The 13762-nt window shown below is 40.2% G+C and overlaps 2 protein-coding genes and 2 pseudogenes across 2 annotated transcripts; all 4 read right to left on the bottom strand.

The window, feature by feature from the left end:
* Nucleotides 1-780: 780 nt before the first annotated feature.
* On the bottom strand, nt 781-1572 carry LOC127238623 (serine/arginine-rich splicing factor 3-like; annotated as a pseudogene).
* Nucleotides 1573-4140: 2568 nt separating this feature from the next.
* LOC127238685 (vomeronasal type-1 receptor 4-like) lies at nt 4141-5088 on the bottom strand. The gene has a single exon (XM_051207352.1). It carries the CDS (start codon nt 5086-5088, stop codon nt 4141-4143), a length of 948 nt encoding a protein of 315 aa, XP_051063309.1.
* Nucleotides 5089-9132: 4044 nt separating this feature from the next.
* On the bottom strand, nt 9133-9832 carry LOC127238745 (serine/arginine-rich splicing factor 3-like; annotated as a pseudogene).
* A 2716-nt stretch (nt 9833-12548) lies between these two features.
* LOC127238686 (vomeronasal type-1 receptor 4-like) lies at nt 12549-13496 on the bottom strand. Its single transcript, XM_051207353.1, has one exon. It carries the CDS (start codon nt 13494-13496, stop codon nt 12549-12551), a length of 948 nt encoding a protein of 315 aa, XP_051063310.1.
* Nucleotides 13497-13762: the final 266 nt, after the last annotated feature.

Below are 13762 nucleotides of genomic sequence, written 5' to 3'. Positions count from 1 at the left end.
CTAGCAGGACCCATGGCTAAATAAGGGACAGGGTAAGAGGACTGTTGCTCCCAGTGGACGTGGACCAGGTCGTCACCCGTGCTGCCAGTGGCCTTGTTGACTGTGTGTCGTTCTGATGCACTCCAAGGACACCTTCACTCTCCTGATACAATGTGAATCTCATGGCGATTGACTAAGCCAACTAAACAGGAGTTCGGTCCGTGTCTGTAGATGTGCATTTTCCCAAGTTGAACCATGTCAGACAGGAAACTTTATAATCTGGGAAATCATTAAAAGTTTTCAGGCAGATGTGGAAATTATCACATCTGATGGCAGGGATTTCTCCTTTGCCTTGTTGATTTCTCCAGTGATCCATTGTTCTTTCAAAATTGTATTTTTCTTTCTTTTTTTTTTTTTTTGTAACCAAAACTTTAATCCCAAGGATTCTCACAAACATATTACAAATGACAGCATGAAAAAGAAATCTTGCACAGTAACTCAAAGGTTCAGCTCTACAATGTACCCTTACACTGATAGGACACTGGTAACTTAAAGTCTTCCATTTCCAAATAAAGAATGTTGCAGCTATGTGTCCATATATAGCAATCAGTAAGGAACCTCTGAAAGCCTTCAGGGTGCAGTTCCCATCCTTTATCTGTTAGCTGGTGTTCACTAACAGCTTTTAAAGACTGCCTATCATTTTACCCACAGCTCCACACTATATCCCAGCTACTAGACAAACTAGAGCTTTATTCCATTTCTACCAGTGGTTTCTGTATCATTAGCACATCACACTTTAACTGGGCAGGATCTAGGTTTATTTCAGTCTATGAAAAACTAAAGTTCAAAGCAAATTTGAACAGCTAAAACATCTTAAAAACGCACCAAGATTATGAAGTCTCAAACAAAACTTGAATTTCCTGTACATACTCCTGTCAAATGAAGTTATTTCCTGTACGCCACTTCTTTAGCAAGCTGGTCTTCTATTTCCTTTCATTTGACCTAGATCGGCTACGAGACCTAGAGAAAGACCGAGATGGCTTGTGGTTTTTTCTCCCGAGACAGAGACCTTTCTCTTCTCCTATCTCTAGAAAGTGACCTGCTCCGGCTTCGAGAGAAGCTTCTCCTTCTTGGAGATCTTCGCCGAGGTGGAGGACTCCTCCTTCGATAATCATCTCGAGGGCGACGGCCCCAAGAGGGCGGCGGGCCACGATTGCGACTTCTTTTTTCACCATTCGACAGTTCCACTCTCACACGACAGCCACATAGTGTTCTTCCATCCAGCTCTCGGACAGCATCAGCTGCATCTCGGGGATCCTCAAATTCAACAAAAGTAAAGCCAGGAGGGTTCCGAGCAACCCACACACTTCAAAGTGGTCCATAATAGCCAAAAGCCCGTTCTAGTTCAGTCTTGTTCCCATTGTTTCCAAGATTACCTACATACACCTTACAATCTAGTGGACAGGAATCACGATGCATTTCGAGATCCTGGGTTCAAACACCGAGGTTCAAACCCCAACACTCCGTCAGGCCCACCCGCGCACTTCGGGATCTGCTTTAGCAGATGCTCTCCGTTCCCTGGCGTCCACGAAATGGCGGTCAAAATTGTATTTGTCAACCATCCAATGTTCGTTTAATTTCTCTTGCTACTTTTTTCTAGTTATTACCATATGTGACAAATTACAAGTAATAATACTGGGTCTTTTATATTTCTTTCATCTCTCTCTCTCTCTCTCTCTCTCCCCCTTCCCCCCACGGCAGGGTTTCTTTTTTTATTTTTTATACATTTTACATACCACCCACATTTCCCCCATCTCCCTTCCTCACACCCCACCTCCCGGAAACCACCCCTTCTGCTCCTCAGAAATGGTAAGGCCTCCCATGGGGAGTCAACATAGCCTGGTTCATTTAGTTGAGGCAGGACAATCCTCCCCATCAAAGTTGAGCAAAGATCTCTATAGAGGAAGCCCTTACTGGCCCAGGGAAACCTGATGCTAGGGACATTCTAAGAATCCACAAGGATGACCCCAGCTAAGATCCCTAACATTAGTGACAGGGTGCCTGAACTGGCCTTCCCCAGAAATCAGATTGGTGACTACCCTAATTGTCATCATAGAACCTTCATCCAGTAGTTGATGGAAGCAGATGCAGAGATCCACATCCAGGTATCAGGCCAAGCATGAAACAAACGGATATCAGGTTTTATTTTTCATTTTGACACTTCTAGTGCAATTTGGCCTTCTATTAAAGCACATGAATTAATTTGGCAACATATTGTTACAAGGTCAAAATACAACACCTCAATATACATATCAGATATGCCCACCAGATGAGCCCTACACAGCAGGAAATACAAATCTTAGACCTCTTCAGATTTTTTCATTTTTTAAAATAGTTTCTTTTTTTCTTTTTTTCTTTTTTGTACTGTGTAGACAGTGTTCTGCCTGCACACCAGAAGAAGGCACCAGATCTCATTATAGATGGATAGATGGTTGCGTGCCACCATGTGGTGGCTGGGAATTAAACTCACAACCTCTGGAAGAACAGTCACTGCCTTTAACCTCTGAGCCATCTCTCCAACCCCTCATTGATCTTTTCAATTTTGTATTTTGAGTTCAGTCTGCTCATTTCGGTAGACAAGTCATTGGCTGGAATTGTTTGATCCTCTATCAGCTGTATGGGCTAGCAAATTTTGTCCCATTCTGGGATCTAGCTCTTCACTGGATTTACACTCTTTTGGTGTAAAGAAGTGTTTTAATTATATGAGATCCCATTGGTCAACTTCTGTCATTGCTTCTTGAGGGACTGGAGTCCTATTCAGAAAGCATTTCCTGTATCTATAACTTGAAATGCTTTCCTTATTTTTCCTCTGATGTTTTCAGAATGTGGAGTTCTGTACCAAGATTTAAAATCTAATTGGAGACAACTTTTGTTTAGCCTGAGAGATAAGGATGTAGTTTTATTTCTCTACCCGTGGGTTTTCTGCAATGTGCACTTTTTGGTGTGTTTTTGAATCAGGCGATTGTTCCTGTCTATTCTGTTGACATATTGAATGGACAGTCCCTATGTTTCTATAGTATGATTTGAAGGCAGGTATGGTCATACTACCAGAATTAATTTTTAACCCAGATTTTTTTGTTTGCTTTTTGTATGAATTAACTCACTCAATATACTATTTTCAAGTTCTACTCATCTGAAACTTTCAAGTTTGTTTGTTTGCTTGTTTGTTTATAGCTGAGTATAACTCTATTGTATATGTACAACATTTTCATTATCCAGTCATCATTTCAAGGACATATAGTTTGCTTCTGTTTTCTACGTGCTTTGAATACAGACACTGTGATCAAATTGATGTAATTCTATTTCAGTTAAAAATATTAGAAAGGACCAAATGGTCAGCCCTGAATACATATATACAAGTAACATTATACAGACTGATCAGGTAGTATTTGTGTATTTAGGGACGCACAGGCACACACACACACACGCACACACACACACACACAGATGTAACAAGGATTAATAGGCCATGAATTTTACACCTAGAAATGAGAGGCATATACAGGAGGATTTGAGGGAGTGGAAACTGGAAGGGAAAATGATGGAATTATATCATAATTTCAAAATTAAAAAAAGAATTAAAAACTAACTAAAATAATAAAAATATGACTGACTCAAAGACAGCTATTGTACAAGGACATCCATTAAATACCTGTCAGTTATACCACAAAAGCATCTCGCCTACAGCTGTATTTGAGGTAGGTAACAGCTAATATAGGAACATTTATTTGATCAATCGTTAAAAGACGTTCCTTAGGACAGAACACTCCACAAAAAACATAACCCAAGTTCCAAATAGCATTTTAAAATTTTGATTAGAAGTATCTTTATAATGAAAAAGCCAGAAGTAGAATATTGTTCAAAATACTTAAAATACATTCATTTTGTCCAAAGGGTAGTGGAGAGTAAATCTTGAAGTTACTAAAATTATGTACACACAGCTGTATTCAAGAAAAATGTTAACTACATGAATTTTAATAGAGAACAGAAGGTTAAGTTATAATAAGGCCATATCAGGTATTCAGGATTTACATTCAAATTCTTTGTCCCATGGAAATCATTAAGACAGTTTTCCAATGATGAGAAAGTGTGGGTTTGAGCTCAGTCATGGAGTGCTCTTTGAAAGCAGGTCATCGTCATAACAGAAAAGGAAGAAGTGAATTGCAAAGTATATTTGTTATTCTTCATCAGTAAAAAAGGACAGATGGTTGGGTAGCATGTTACGAAAATTGCATTAATTCCCTCCAAGTCTGGAATTTTTGTTTGTACATAAAAACCAAAAAGGGTGATGAAGTTGTTCAACCAATAGAAGAACACAAAACAGCTCACCAGCAACAAGATGCTGTGAGTGGCTCTGCGTTCAGGAGATGGCTGGCAGGAGAGGCTTGTGCTGTGGAGATGCTGGGCTCTTTTTCGGTGTCTGTAGAGGAGAATCACCATGTACAGGCTGGTCCATATCATGATGGCCACATATAATAAATCACAAATGAATATGATTCTAAAAAATGACCCCGGGTTTTGGTTTCCAAAGTTCTTGTTTTGACAGTAAGGATCCAAATATCCATTGCCAAAAAGAGTAGCATTGGTTTTGGCTATTACCATTGAAATCATATATGCATAGATGAGTATGTTAATGACCCAGGAGCAAAGTAAGGATGAAAAAGTCCACTTAGAGAGTTTAGCCTTAAGCCACGCCCACTTAGAATTACTGGGAGTGATGGTGATGACTTGAAATGTGCTCAGAACAGAGGTGGTACTGATGGACATACCCCGGGCGACTCTGACTATAAATAAAACTGCCATGCAGCCAGCATCATCCAGAAATCTGGTTACTCCAAAGGATGACATGATGTGTGAGATCAACATGAATATGATCATCAGGACATTAACTATTGCCAGGTGCATGAAAACAGAATCGATCAGCTTCTTAAAACGAGGCTTAAAGAGCAGAGTGTAAGCATATAAGATGAACAGTAATGAGTTCCCTGTGACACCAACACATAATTGAGATATGAGGAAGACCCCCAAGATGGTGTTACTTGGAAGCATGATAATGTGTGTCAGGTTTGTTAGTCCTAGAGCGACAGCCAAAAGGACTGTATATAAAACTACATTTGGAATGGCATTTGTGGGAAAATATAATGATTGACAGCTCAGGAGCAGAACTGACAAGTGATGGATGTCCAATTCCTTTCTTTTGGCAGGGCTTCTTTGTGATTCCAGGCTGTTCTGGAACTTGTTCTGTAGACTGGGCTGGTCTCAAACTCACAGAGATCCACCTACCTGTGCCTCCTGAGTGCTGAGATTAGAGATGTGTGCCATCAGCCCCTGAAGAAATGTCCAACTACTCCTTTCAATGTTAGGTTCAGAGATGACGTCTTAGCAACGGCATCTTAGACCATCTTAGAGGGTAGAATAAAATGTTGGAGAGCAGGGTCAAATCCCAAACACTCTGAGTTCATGTCAGGCAGAAGGATACGCTGATCTATGTGAAAGCCAAATTTGCACGTTATAAGGCCTGTAATAAAAGTTTTTTATTTTATGTGTGTGGGTGCTTTGCCTGCATTTCTGTGCACTATACACATGCTTGGGAATCCAACCCTGGCACTCTGGAAGAGCAGCCAATGGTCTTTAACAGTTGAACCATCCCTCCAGTCCCCAGGAATTTATATTCATCAGCTGATATTTTTGTTTAAGCCAGGTATCAATGTAATCATGTTTACAACAACATTTGTTTCTTACACATAGATACGAATGTGTGCAGTGAAGGTCGGTGTTTTGGATGCACGTATGTTTCTTCTGTTGGTTAGTGTTGACTAAATCCTTGGACTTTCCATGTGGGGTGCATCATCTCCAGTTTCACCTTACAGGTTAACCAGCAGTGTTCCGTGGGATGTCACTGCCTTTAGCTGATATGTGGAAAGCAAAGGCAAGGGTAAGGCTACAAATCCCACAGCGCTGAGCACATCCTCACCAAAATGTGTTTTCTGTGACATTTGGTGGTCAAATCAATCAGGCAGATTCTGATTGATAAGCCCCCTGTCTCAGAGACTTATATGTTTGGGTATTGCAACAGAATTCTATTTCCATTCGGTGATTTTTTTTTCTGCATTCCTATTGCAGAAGCAAAGATCTCACGTCCACAGTTACACAGAGAGAATGGCACAGATACGATACTCCCGAAATTTGACCCCATTATTGTTATACACGTCATGTTCAGTGGATTTGGAGGGGTACTCTATGTTAATTTTAGACCCATTCCTCCACTGACCTAACTATTTCTATCCCCTTAAATACAGCCCTTTCTTCTTTGGTGGACACGTATGTACTCCTCAACAGTCTCTTTGATTCTCACAAGGTCTTTCAGACTTTTCCCAATGTGGGGATCTGAATTTTCTCCACGCACCACAAATCTCCGTCTTGACACGAGCCCCTAGGACAGTGAAGATATTCTAGTGTGAGTAGATGGCTTAAATAATGCCATCGCCTGGGATATTGTCCTCCCATACTCTCAGTCACTTCTCACGTCAATGTTTCAGTTTGCTTCCTGCCTGTCACTATTTGCCATCATTATCTTTTATATACGTAAACAGCACCCACCATCCTTAAGCTTTGAAAACTCATCTCATCTCTCCTGTGCCTTAGGGCCCTTTCAGACCCACATTTATTTCCCTGGGATCACTCACATCTCCCCAAGTTTTGCCCTGGATTGGTAGTCATCCTCCTCACCACATACCTGAGATTTGTTTTTACTCATCTTTGCTCCTTGCTCTGTATCTGCTCTAAATGCCCTAACTTGTCGTTCTTTTGTGACTCAGCACAGTCCTGAAGATCCCCTCCACTAACCCTGTTGTTAGTGTGTTGTCCTGCTAAGAATAAGAGGTCTGGGATAAAATGCCAGACTGTCATGTGAACCCAGATAAGACAGACTCACTCTGTTGCTTGCACAGGAAAATGCTATTGATGGAAAATGGAATCACAAAAGAGTAGCATGCACTATTTTTGATATTCAATAAATGAAAATTTCTGGCCTGTACTGGTACATGGCTTTAATCCCAGCACTTGGGATCCAGAGGCAGGTGGATCTCTGTGAGTTCAAGGTCAGCCCTGACTACAAAGCTAGTTTCTGGACATCCAGAGAAATACAGAGAAACAAACCCTGCTTCGAAACAAAACAAAACAAAAGCAAAGTGAAAAATGGAAAAAAAAAAAAACAAGCAAAAGAAAATGAAATTTGAATACTAAAGAAGCGATTAAAAAAAAAAAAAAAAAAAAACCAAGGGCAACTGCTATCAATAAGTAAAAACATGTGAATTTGAAATAAGTATTATTACACTTAATTGCATACACCTGTTAAATCCTAAAAAATAAAGAAAAATTACAATAAAAACTTAAACCACAACATAGATGCAGATGTAATAAAAAAACAGAGCAATAACCTATCCAGTTGTGTAAAAATGTGTATAAGTAATGGGAAAGTATAGTGATACTTTTAATTCAGTCACACTCACAGTCCACAAAACACAGGTGACACGTATTACTTGGAACTGGCTATTTGAATTTTACTGAGAGCAAAATTGCCAACGTCCTTTTTTTTTTTTTCTTTTTCTTTCTGTGAATGAAACTGTCAGCATGGAGAAGAAAGAAGGAAAAAAATCCACATTTTGGCTGAGCGCTAAAAGAGTCCCCATTTTGCTGCAGTGCAAATATATCAGGCACAATGGAGGGGCAAAAGGTCCCCCATGCAAGTGAGCATCTGCCCACAGCTGGAGTGTTTCAACGAACATGAGAAAATTTAGTTTTTACAGACTTGTGTATACTGTATGCAAGATACAACTCTCACTAAAAGAAAGATGCAACATTTTAAAAACTGGAAGAAAATTTCAATCTGACTGATGCCAATTCTCCCCTTAGATAAGCTGTATTTAGCAAAAGCAATATTGCATAAATAATTGAAAACGGCCGGGCGTTGGTGGCTAATTCCAGGACTGGCTCCAAAGAAATACAGAGAAACCCTGTCTTTTAAAAAAAATGAAATGAAAAAATGGTAAAAATATATACTGAACAAAAAGAATAAAAACAGAGATATTCTAAAATGCCAAAAATAGTAGAGAAAGATAAATCTGAAAGGCAGAAGCAAAACCCAAAGTGTGAGGGCTGGTGGACTGGGGGAGAAGAGAGGAAGAGTGGAAATGTGGCCATACCCACCTCTCACTCTTGAGTGCTGAGGGCTGGGGATCCTTGTTGAGGGCAGTGTGAATCCCAGGTGCTGGCAGGAAGCATCACAGGTGCAAGGCATCTTGGGAAGGCTGTCTAGCAGGACCCATGGCTAAATAAGGGACAGGGTAAGAGGACTGTTGCTCCCAGTGGACGTGGACCAGGTCGTCACCCGTGCTGCCAGTGGCCTTGTTGACTGTGTGTCGTTCTGATGCACTCCAAGGACACCTTCACTCTCCTGATACAATGTGAATCTCATGGCGATTGACTAAGCCAACTAAACCGGAGTTCGGTCCGTGTCTGTAGATGTGCATTTTCCCAAGTTGAACCATGTCAGACAGGAAACTTTATAATCTGGGAAATCATTAAAACTTTTCAGGCAGATGTGGAAATTATCACATCTGATGGCAGGGATTTCTCCTTTGCCTTGTTGATTTCTCCAGTGATCCATTGTTCTTTCAAAATTGTATTTTTCTTCCTTTTTTTTTTTTTTTGTAACCAAAACTTTAATCCCAAGGATTCTCACAAACATATTACAAATGACAGCATGAAAAAGAAATCTTGCACAGTAACTCAAAGGTTCAGCTCTACAATGTACCCTTACACTGATAGGACACTGGTAACTTAAAGTCTTCCATTTCCAAATAAAGAATGTTGCAGCTATGTGTCCATATATAGCAATCAGTAAGGAACCTCTGAAAGCCTTCAGGGTGCAGTTCCCATCCTTTATCTGTTAGCTGGTGTTCACTAACAGCTTTTAAAGACTGCCTATCATTTTACCCACAGCTCCACACTATATCCCAGCTACTAGACAAACTAGAGCTTTATTCCATTTCTACCAGTGGTTTCTGTATCATTAGCACATCACACTTTAACTGGGCAGGATCTAGGTTTATTTCAGTCTATGAAAAACTAAAGTTCAAAGCAAATTTGAACAGCTAAAACATCTTAAAAACGCACCAAGATTATGAAGTCTCAAACAAAACTTGAATTTCCTGTACATACTCCTGTCAAATGAAGTTATTTCCTGTACACCACTTCTTTAGCATGCTGGTCTTCTATTTCCTTTCATTTGACCTAGATCGGCTAGGAGACCTAGAGAAAGACCGAGATGGCTTGTGGTTTTTTCTCCCGAGACTGAGACCTTTCTCTTCTCCTATCTCTAGAAAGTGACCTGCTCCGGCTTCGAGAGAAGCTTCTCCTTCTTGGAGATCTTCGCCGAGGTGGAGGACTCCTCCTTCGATAATCATCTCGAGGGCGACGGCCCCAAGAGGGCGGCGGGCCACGATTGCGACTTCTTTTTTCACCATTCGACAGTTCCACTTTCACACGACAGCCACATAGTGTTCTTCCATCCAGCTCTCGGACAGCATCAGCTGCATCTCGGGGATCCTCAGATTCCACAAAAGTAAAGCCAGGAGGGTTCCGAGCAACCCACACACTTCAAAGTGGTCCATAATAGCCAAAAGCCCGTTCTAGTTCAGTCTTGTTCCCATTGTTTCCAAGATTACCTACATACACCTTACAATCTAGTGGACAGGAATCACGATGCATTTCGAGATCCTGGGTTCAAATACCGAGGTTCAAACCCCACCACTCCGTCAGGCCCACCCGCGCACTTCGGGATCTGCTTTAGCAGATGGTCTCCGTTCCCTGGCGTCCACGAAATGGCGGTCAAAATTGTATTTGTCAACCATCCAATGTTCGTTTAATTTCTCTTGCTACTTTTTTCTAGTTATTACCATATGTGACAAATTACAACTAATAATACTGGGTCTTTTATATTTCTTTCATCTCTCTCTCTCTCTCTCTCTCTCTCTCTCTCTCTCTCTCTCTCTCTCTCTCTCTCTCTCTCCCCCCCCCCCCCTTCCCCCCACGGCAGGGTTTCTTTTTTTTTTTTTTTTATACATTTTACATACCACCCACATTTCCCCCCATCTCCCTTCCTCACACCCCACCTCCCGGAAACCACCCCTTCTGCTCCTCAGAAATGGTAAGGCCTCCCATGGGGAGTCAACATAGCCTGGTTCATTTAGTTGAGGCAGGACAATCCTCCCCATCAAAGTTGAGCAAAGATCTCTATAGAGGAAGCCCTTACTGGCCCAGGGGAAACCTGATGCTAGGGACATTCTAAGAATCCACAAGGATGACCCCAGCTAAGATCCCTAACATTAGTGACAGGGTGCCTGAACTGGCCTTCCCCAGAAATCAGATTGGTGACTACCCTAATTGTCATCATAGAACCTTCATCCAGTAGTTGATGGAAGCAGATGCAGAGATCCACATCCAGGTATCAGGCCGAGCATGAAACAAACGGATATCAGGTTTTATTTTTCATTTTGACACTTCTAGTGCAATTTGGCCTTCTATTAAAGCACATGAATTAATTTGGCAACATATTGTTACAAGGTCAAAATACAACAACTCAATATACATATCAGATATGCCCACCAGATGAGCCCTACACAGCAGGAAATACAAATCTTAGACCTCTTCAGATTTTTTCATTTTTTTAAATAGTTTCTTTTTTTCTTTTTTTCTTTTTTGTACTGTGTAGACAGTGTTCTGCCTGCACACCAGAAGAAGGCACCAGATCTCATTATAGATGGATAGATGGTTGCGTGCCACCATGTGGTGGCTGGGAATTAAACTCACAACCTCTGGAAGAACAGTCACTGCCTTTAACCTCTGAGCCATCTCTCCAACCCCTCATTGATCTTTTCAATTTTGTATTTTGAGTTCAGTCTGCTCATTTCGGTAGACAAGTCATTGGCTGGAATTGTTTGATCCTCTATCAGCTGTATGGGCTAGCAAATTTTGTCCCATTCTGGGATCTAGCTCTTCACTGGATTTACACTCTTTTGGTGTAAAGAAGTGTTTTAATTATATGAGATCCCATTGGTCAACTTCTGTCATTGCTTCTTGAGGGACTGGAGTCCTATTCAGAAAGCATTTCCTGTATCTATAACTTGAAATGCTTTCCTTATTTTTCCTCTGATGTTTTCAGAATGTGGAGTTCTGTACCAAGATTTAAAATCTAATTGGAGACAACTTTTGTTTAGCCTGAGAGATAAGGATGTAGTTTTATTTCTCTACCCGTGGGTTTTCTGCAATGTGCACTTTTTGGTGTGTTTTTGAATCAGGCGATTGTTCCTGTCTATTCTGTTGACATATTGAATGGACAGTCCCTATGTTTCTATAGTATGATTTGAAGGCAGGTATGGTCATACTACCAGAATTAATTTTTAACCCAGATTTTTTTGTTTGCTTTTTGTATGAATTAACTCACTCAATATAATATTTTCAAGTTCTACTCATCTGAAACTTTCAAGTTTGTTTGTTTGCTTGTTTGTTTACAGCTGAGTATAACTCTATTGTATATGTACAACATTTTCATTATCCAGTCATCATTTCAAGGACATATAGTTTGCTTCTGTTTTCTACGTGCTTTGAATACAGACACTGTGAACATGGTTGATCAAATTGATGTAATTCTATTTCAGTTAAAAATATTAGAAAGGACCAAATGGTCAGCCCTGAATACATATATACAAGTAACATTATACAGACTGATCAGGTAGTATTTGTGTATTTAGGGACACACACACACACACACACACACACACACACACACACAGATGTAACAAGGATTAATAGGCCATGAATTTTACACCTAGAAATGAGAGGCATATGCAGGAGGATTTGAGAGAGTGGAAACTGGAAGGGGAAATGTGGAATTATATCATAATTTCAAAATTAAAAAAAAGATTTAAAAACTAACTAAAATAATAAAAATATGACTGACTCAAAGACAGCTATTGTACAAGGACATCCATTAAATACCTGTCAGTTATACCACAAAAGCATCTCGCCTACAGCTGTATTTGAGGTAGGTAACAGCTAATATAGGAACATTTATTTGATCAATCGTTAAAAGACGTTCCTTAGGACAGAACACTCCACAAAAAACATAACCCAAGTTCCAAATAGCATTTTAAAATTTTGATTGGACGTATCTTTATAATGAAAAAGCCAGAAGTAGAATATTGTTCAAAATACTTAAAATACATTCATTTTGTCCAAAGGGTAGTGGAGAGTAAATCTTGAAGTTACTAAAATTATGTACACACAGCTGTATTCAAGAAAAATGTTAACTACATGAATTTTAATAGAGAACAGAAGGTTAAGTTATAATAAGGCCATATCAGGTATTCAGGATTTACATTCAAATTCTTTGTCCCATGGAAATCATTAAGACAGTTTTCCAATGATGAGAAAGTGTGGGTTTGAGCTCAGTCATGGAGTGCTCTTTGAAAGCAGGTCATCGTCATAACAGAAAAGGAAGAAGTGAATTGCAAAGTATATTTGTTATTCTTCATCAGTAAAAAAGGACAGATGGTTGGGTAGCATGTTACGAAAATTGCATTAATTCCCTCCAAGTCTGGAATTTTTGTTTGTACATAAAAACCAAAAAGGGTGATGAAGTTGTTCAACCAATAGAAGAACACAAAACAGCTCACCAGCAACAAGATGCTGTGAGTGGCTCTGCGTTCAGGAGATGGCTGGCAGGAGAGGCTTGTGCTGTGGAGATGCTGGGCTCTTTTTCGGTGTCTGTAGAGGAGAATCACCATGTACAGGCTGGTCCATATCATGATGGCCACATATAATAAATCACAAATGAATATGATTCTAAAAAATGACCCCGGGTTTTGGTTTCCAAAGTTCTTGTTTTGACAGTAAGGATCCAAATATCCATTGCCAAAAAGAGTAGCATTGGTTTTGGCTATTACCATTGAAATCATATATGCATAGATGAGTATGTTAATGACCCAGGAGCAAAGTAAGGATGAAAAAGTCCACTTAGAGAGCTTAGCCTTAAGCCACGCCCACTTAGAATTACTGGGAGTGATGGTGATGACTTGAAATGTGCTCAGAACAGAGGTGGTACTGATGGACATACCCCGGGCGACTCTGACTATAAATAAAACTGCCATGCAGCCAGCATCATCCAGAAATCTGGTTACTCCAAAGGATGACATGATGTGTGAGATCAACATGAATATGATCATCAGGACATTAACTATTGCCAGGTGCATGAAAACAGAATCGATCAGCTTCTTAAAACGAGGCTTAAAGAGCAGAGTGTAAGCATATAAGATGAACAGTAATGAGTTCCCTGTGACACCAACACATAATTGAGATATGAGGAAGACCCCCAAGATGGTGTTACTTGGAAGCATGATAATGTGTGTCAGGTTTGTTAGTCCTAGAGGGACAGCCAAAAGGACTGTATATAAAACTACATTTGGAATGGCATTTGTGGGAAAATATAATGATTGACAGCTCAGGAGCAGAACTGACAAGTGATGGATGTCCAATTCCTATCTTTTGGCAGGGCTTCTTTGTGACTCCAGGCTGTTCTGGAACTTGTTCTGTAGACTGGGCTGGTCTCAAACTCACAGAGATCCACCTACCTGTGCCTCCTGAGTGCTGAGATTAGAGATGT

This window comes from Phodopus roborovskii, unplaced genomic scaffold (assembly GCF_943737965.1).
Source record: "Phodopus roborovskii unplaced genomic scaffold, PHOROB, whole genome shotgun sequence".
NCBI lineage: Eukaryota > Metazoa > Chordata > Mammalia > Rodentia > Cricetidae > Phodopus > Phodopus roborovskii.
This window is presented reverse-complemented; position numbering and strand designations above follow the sequence as displayed.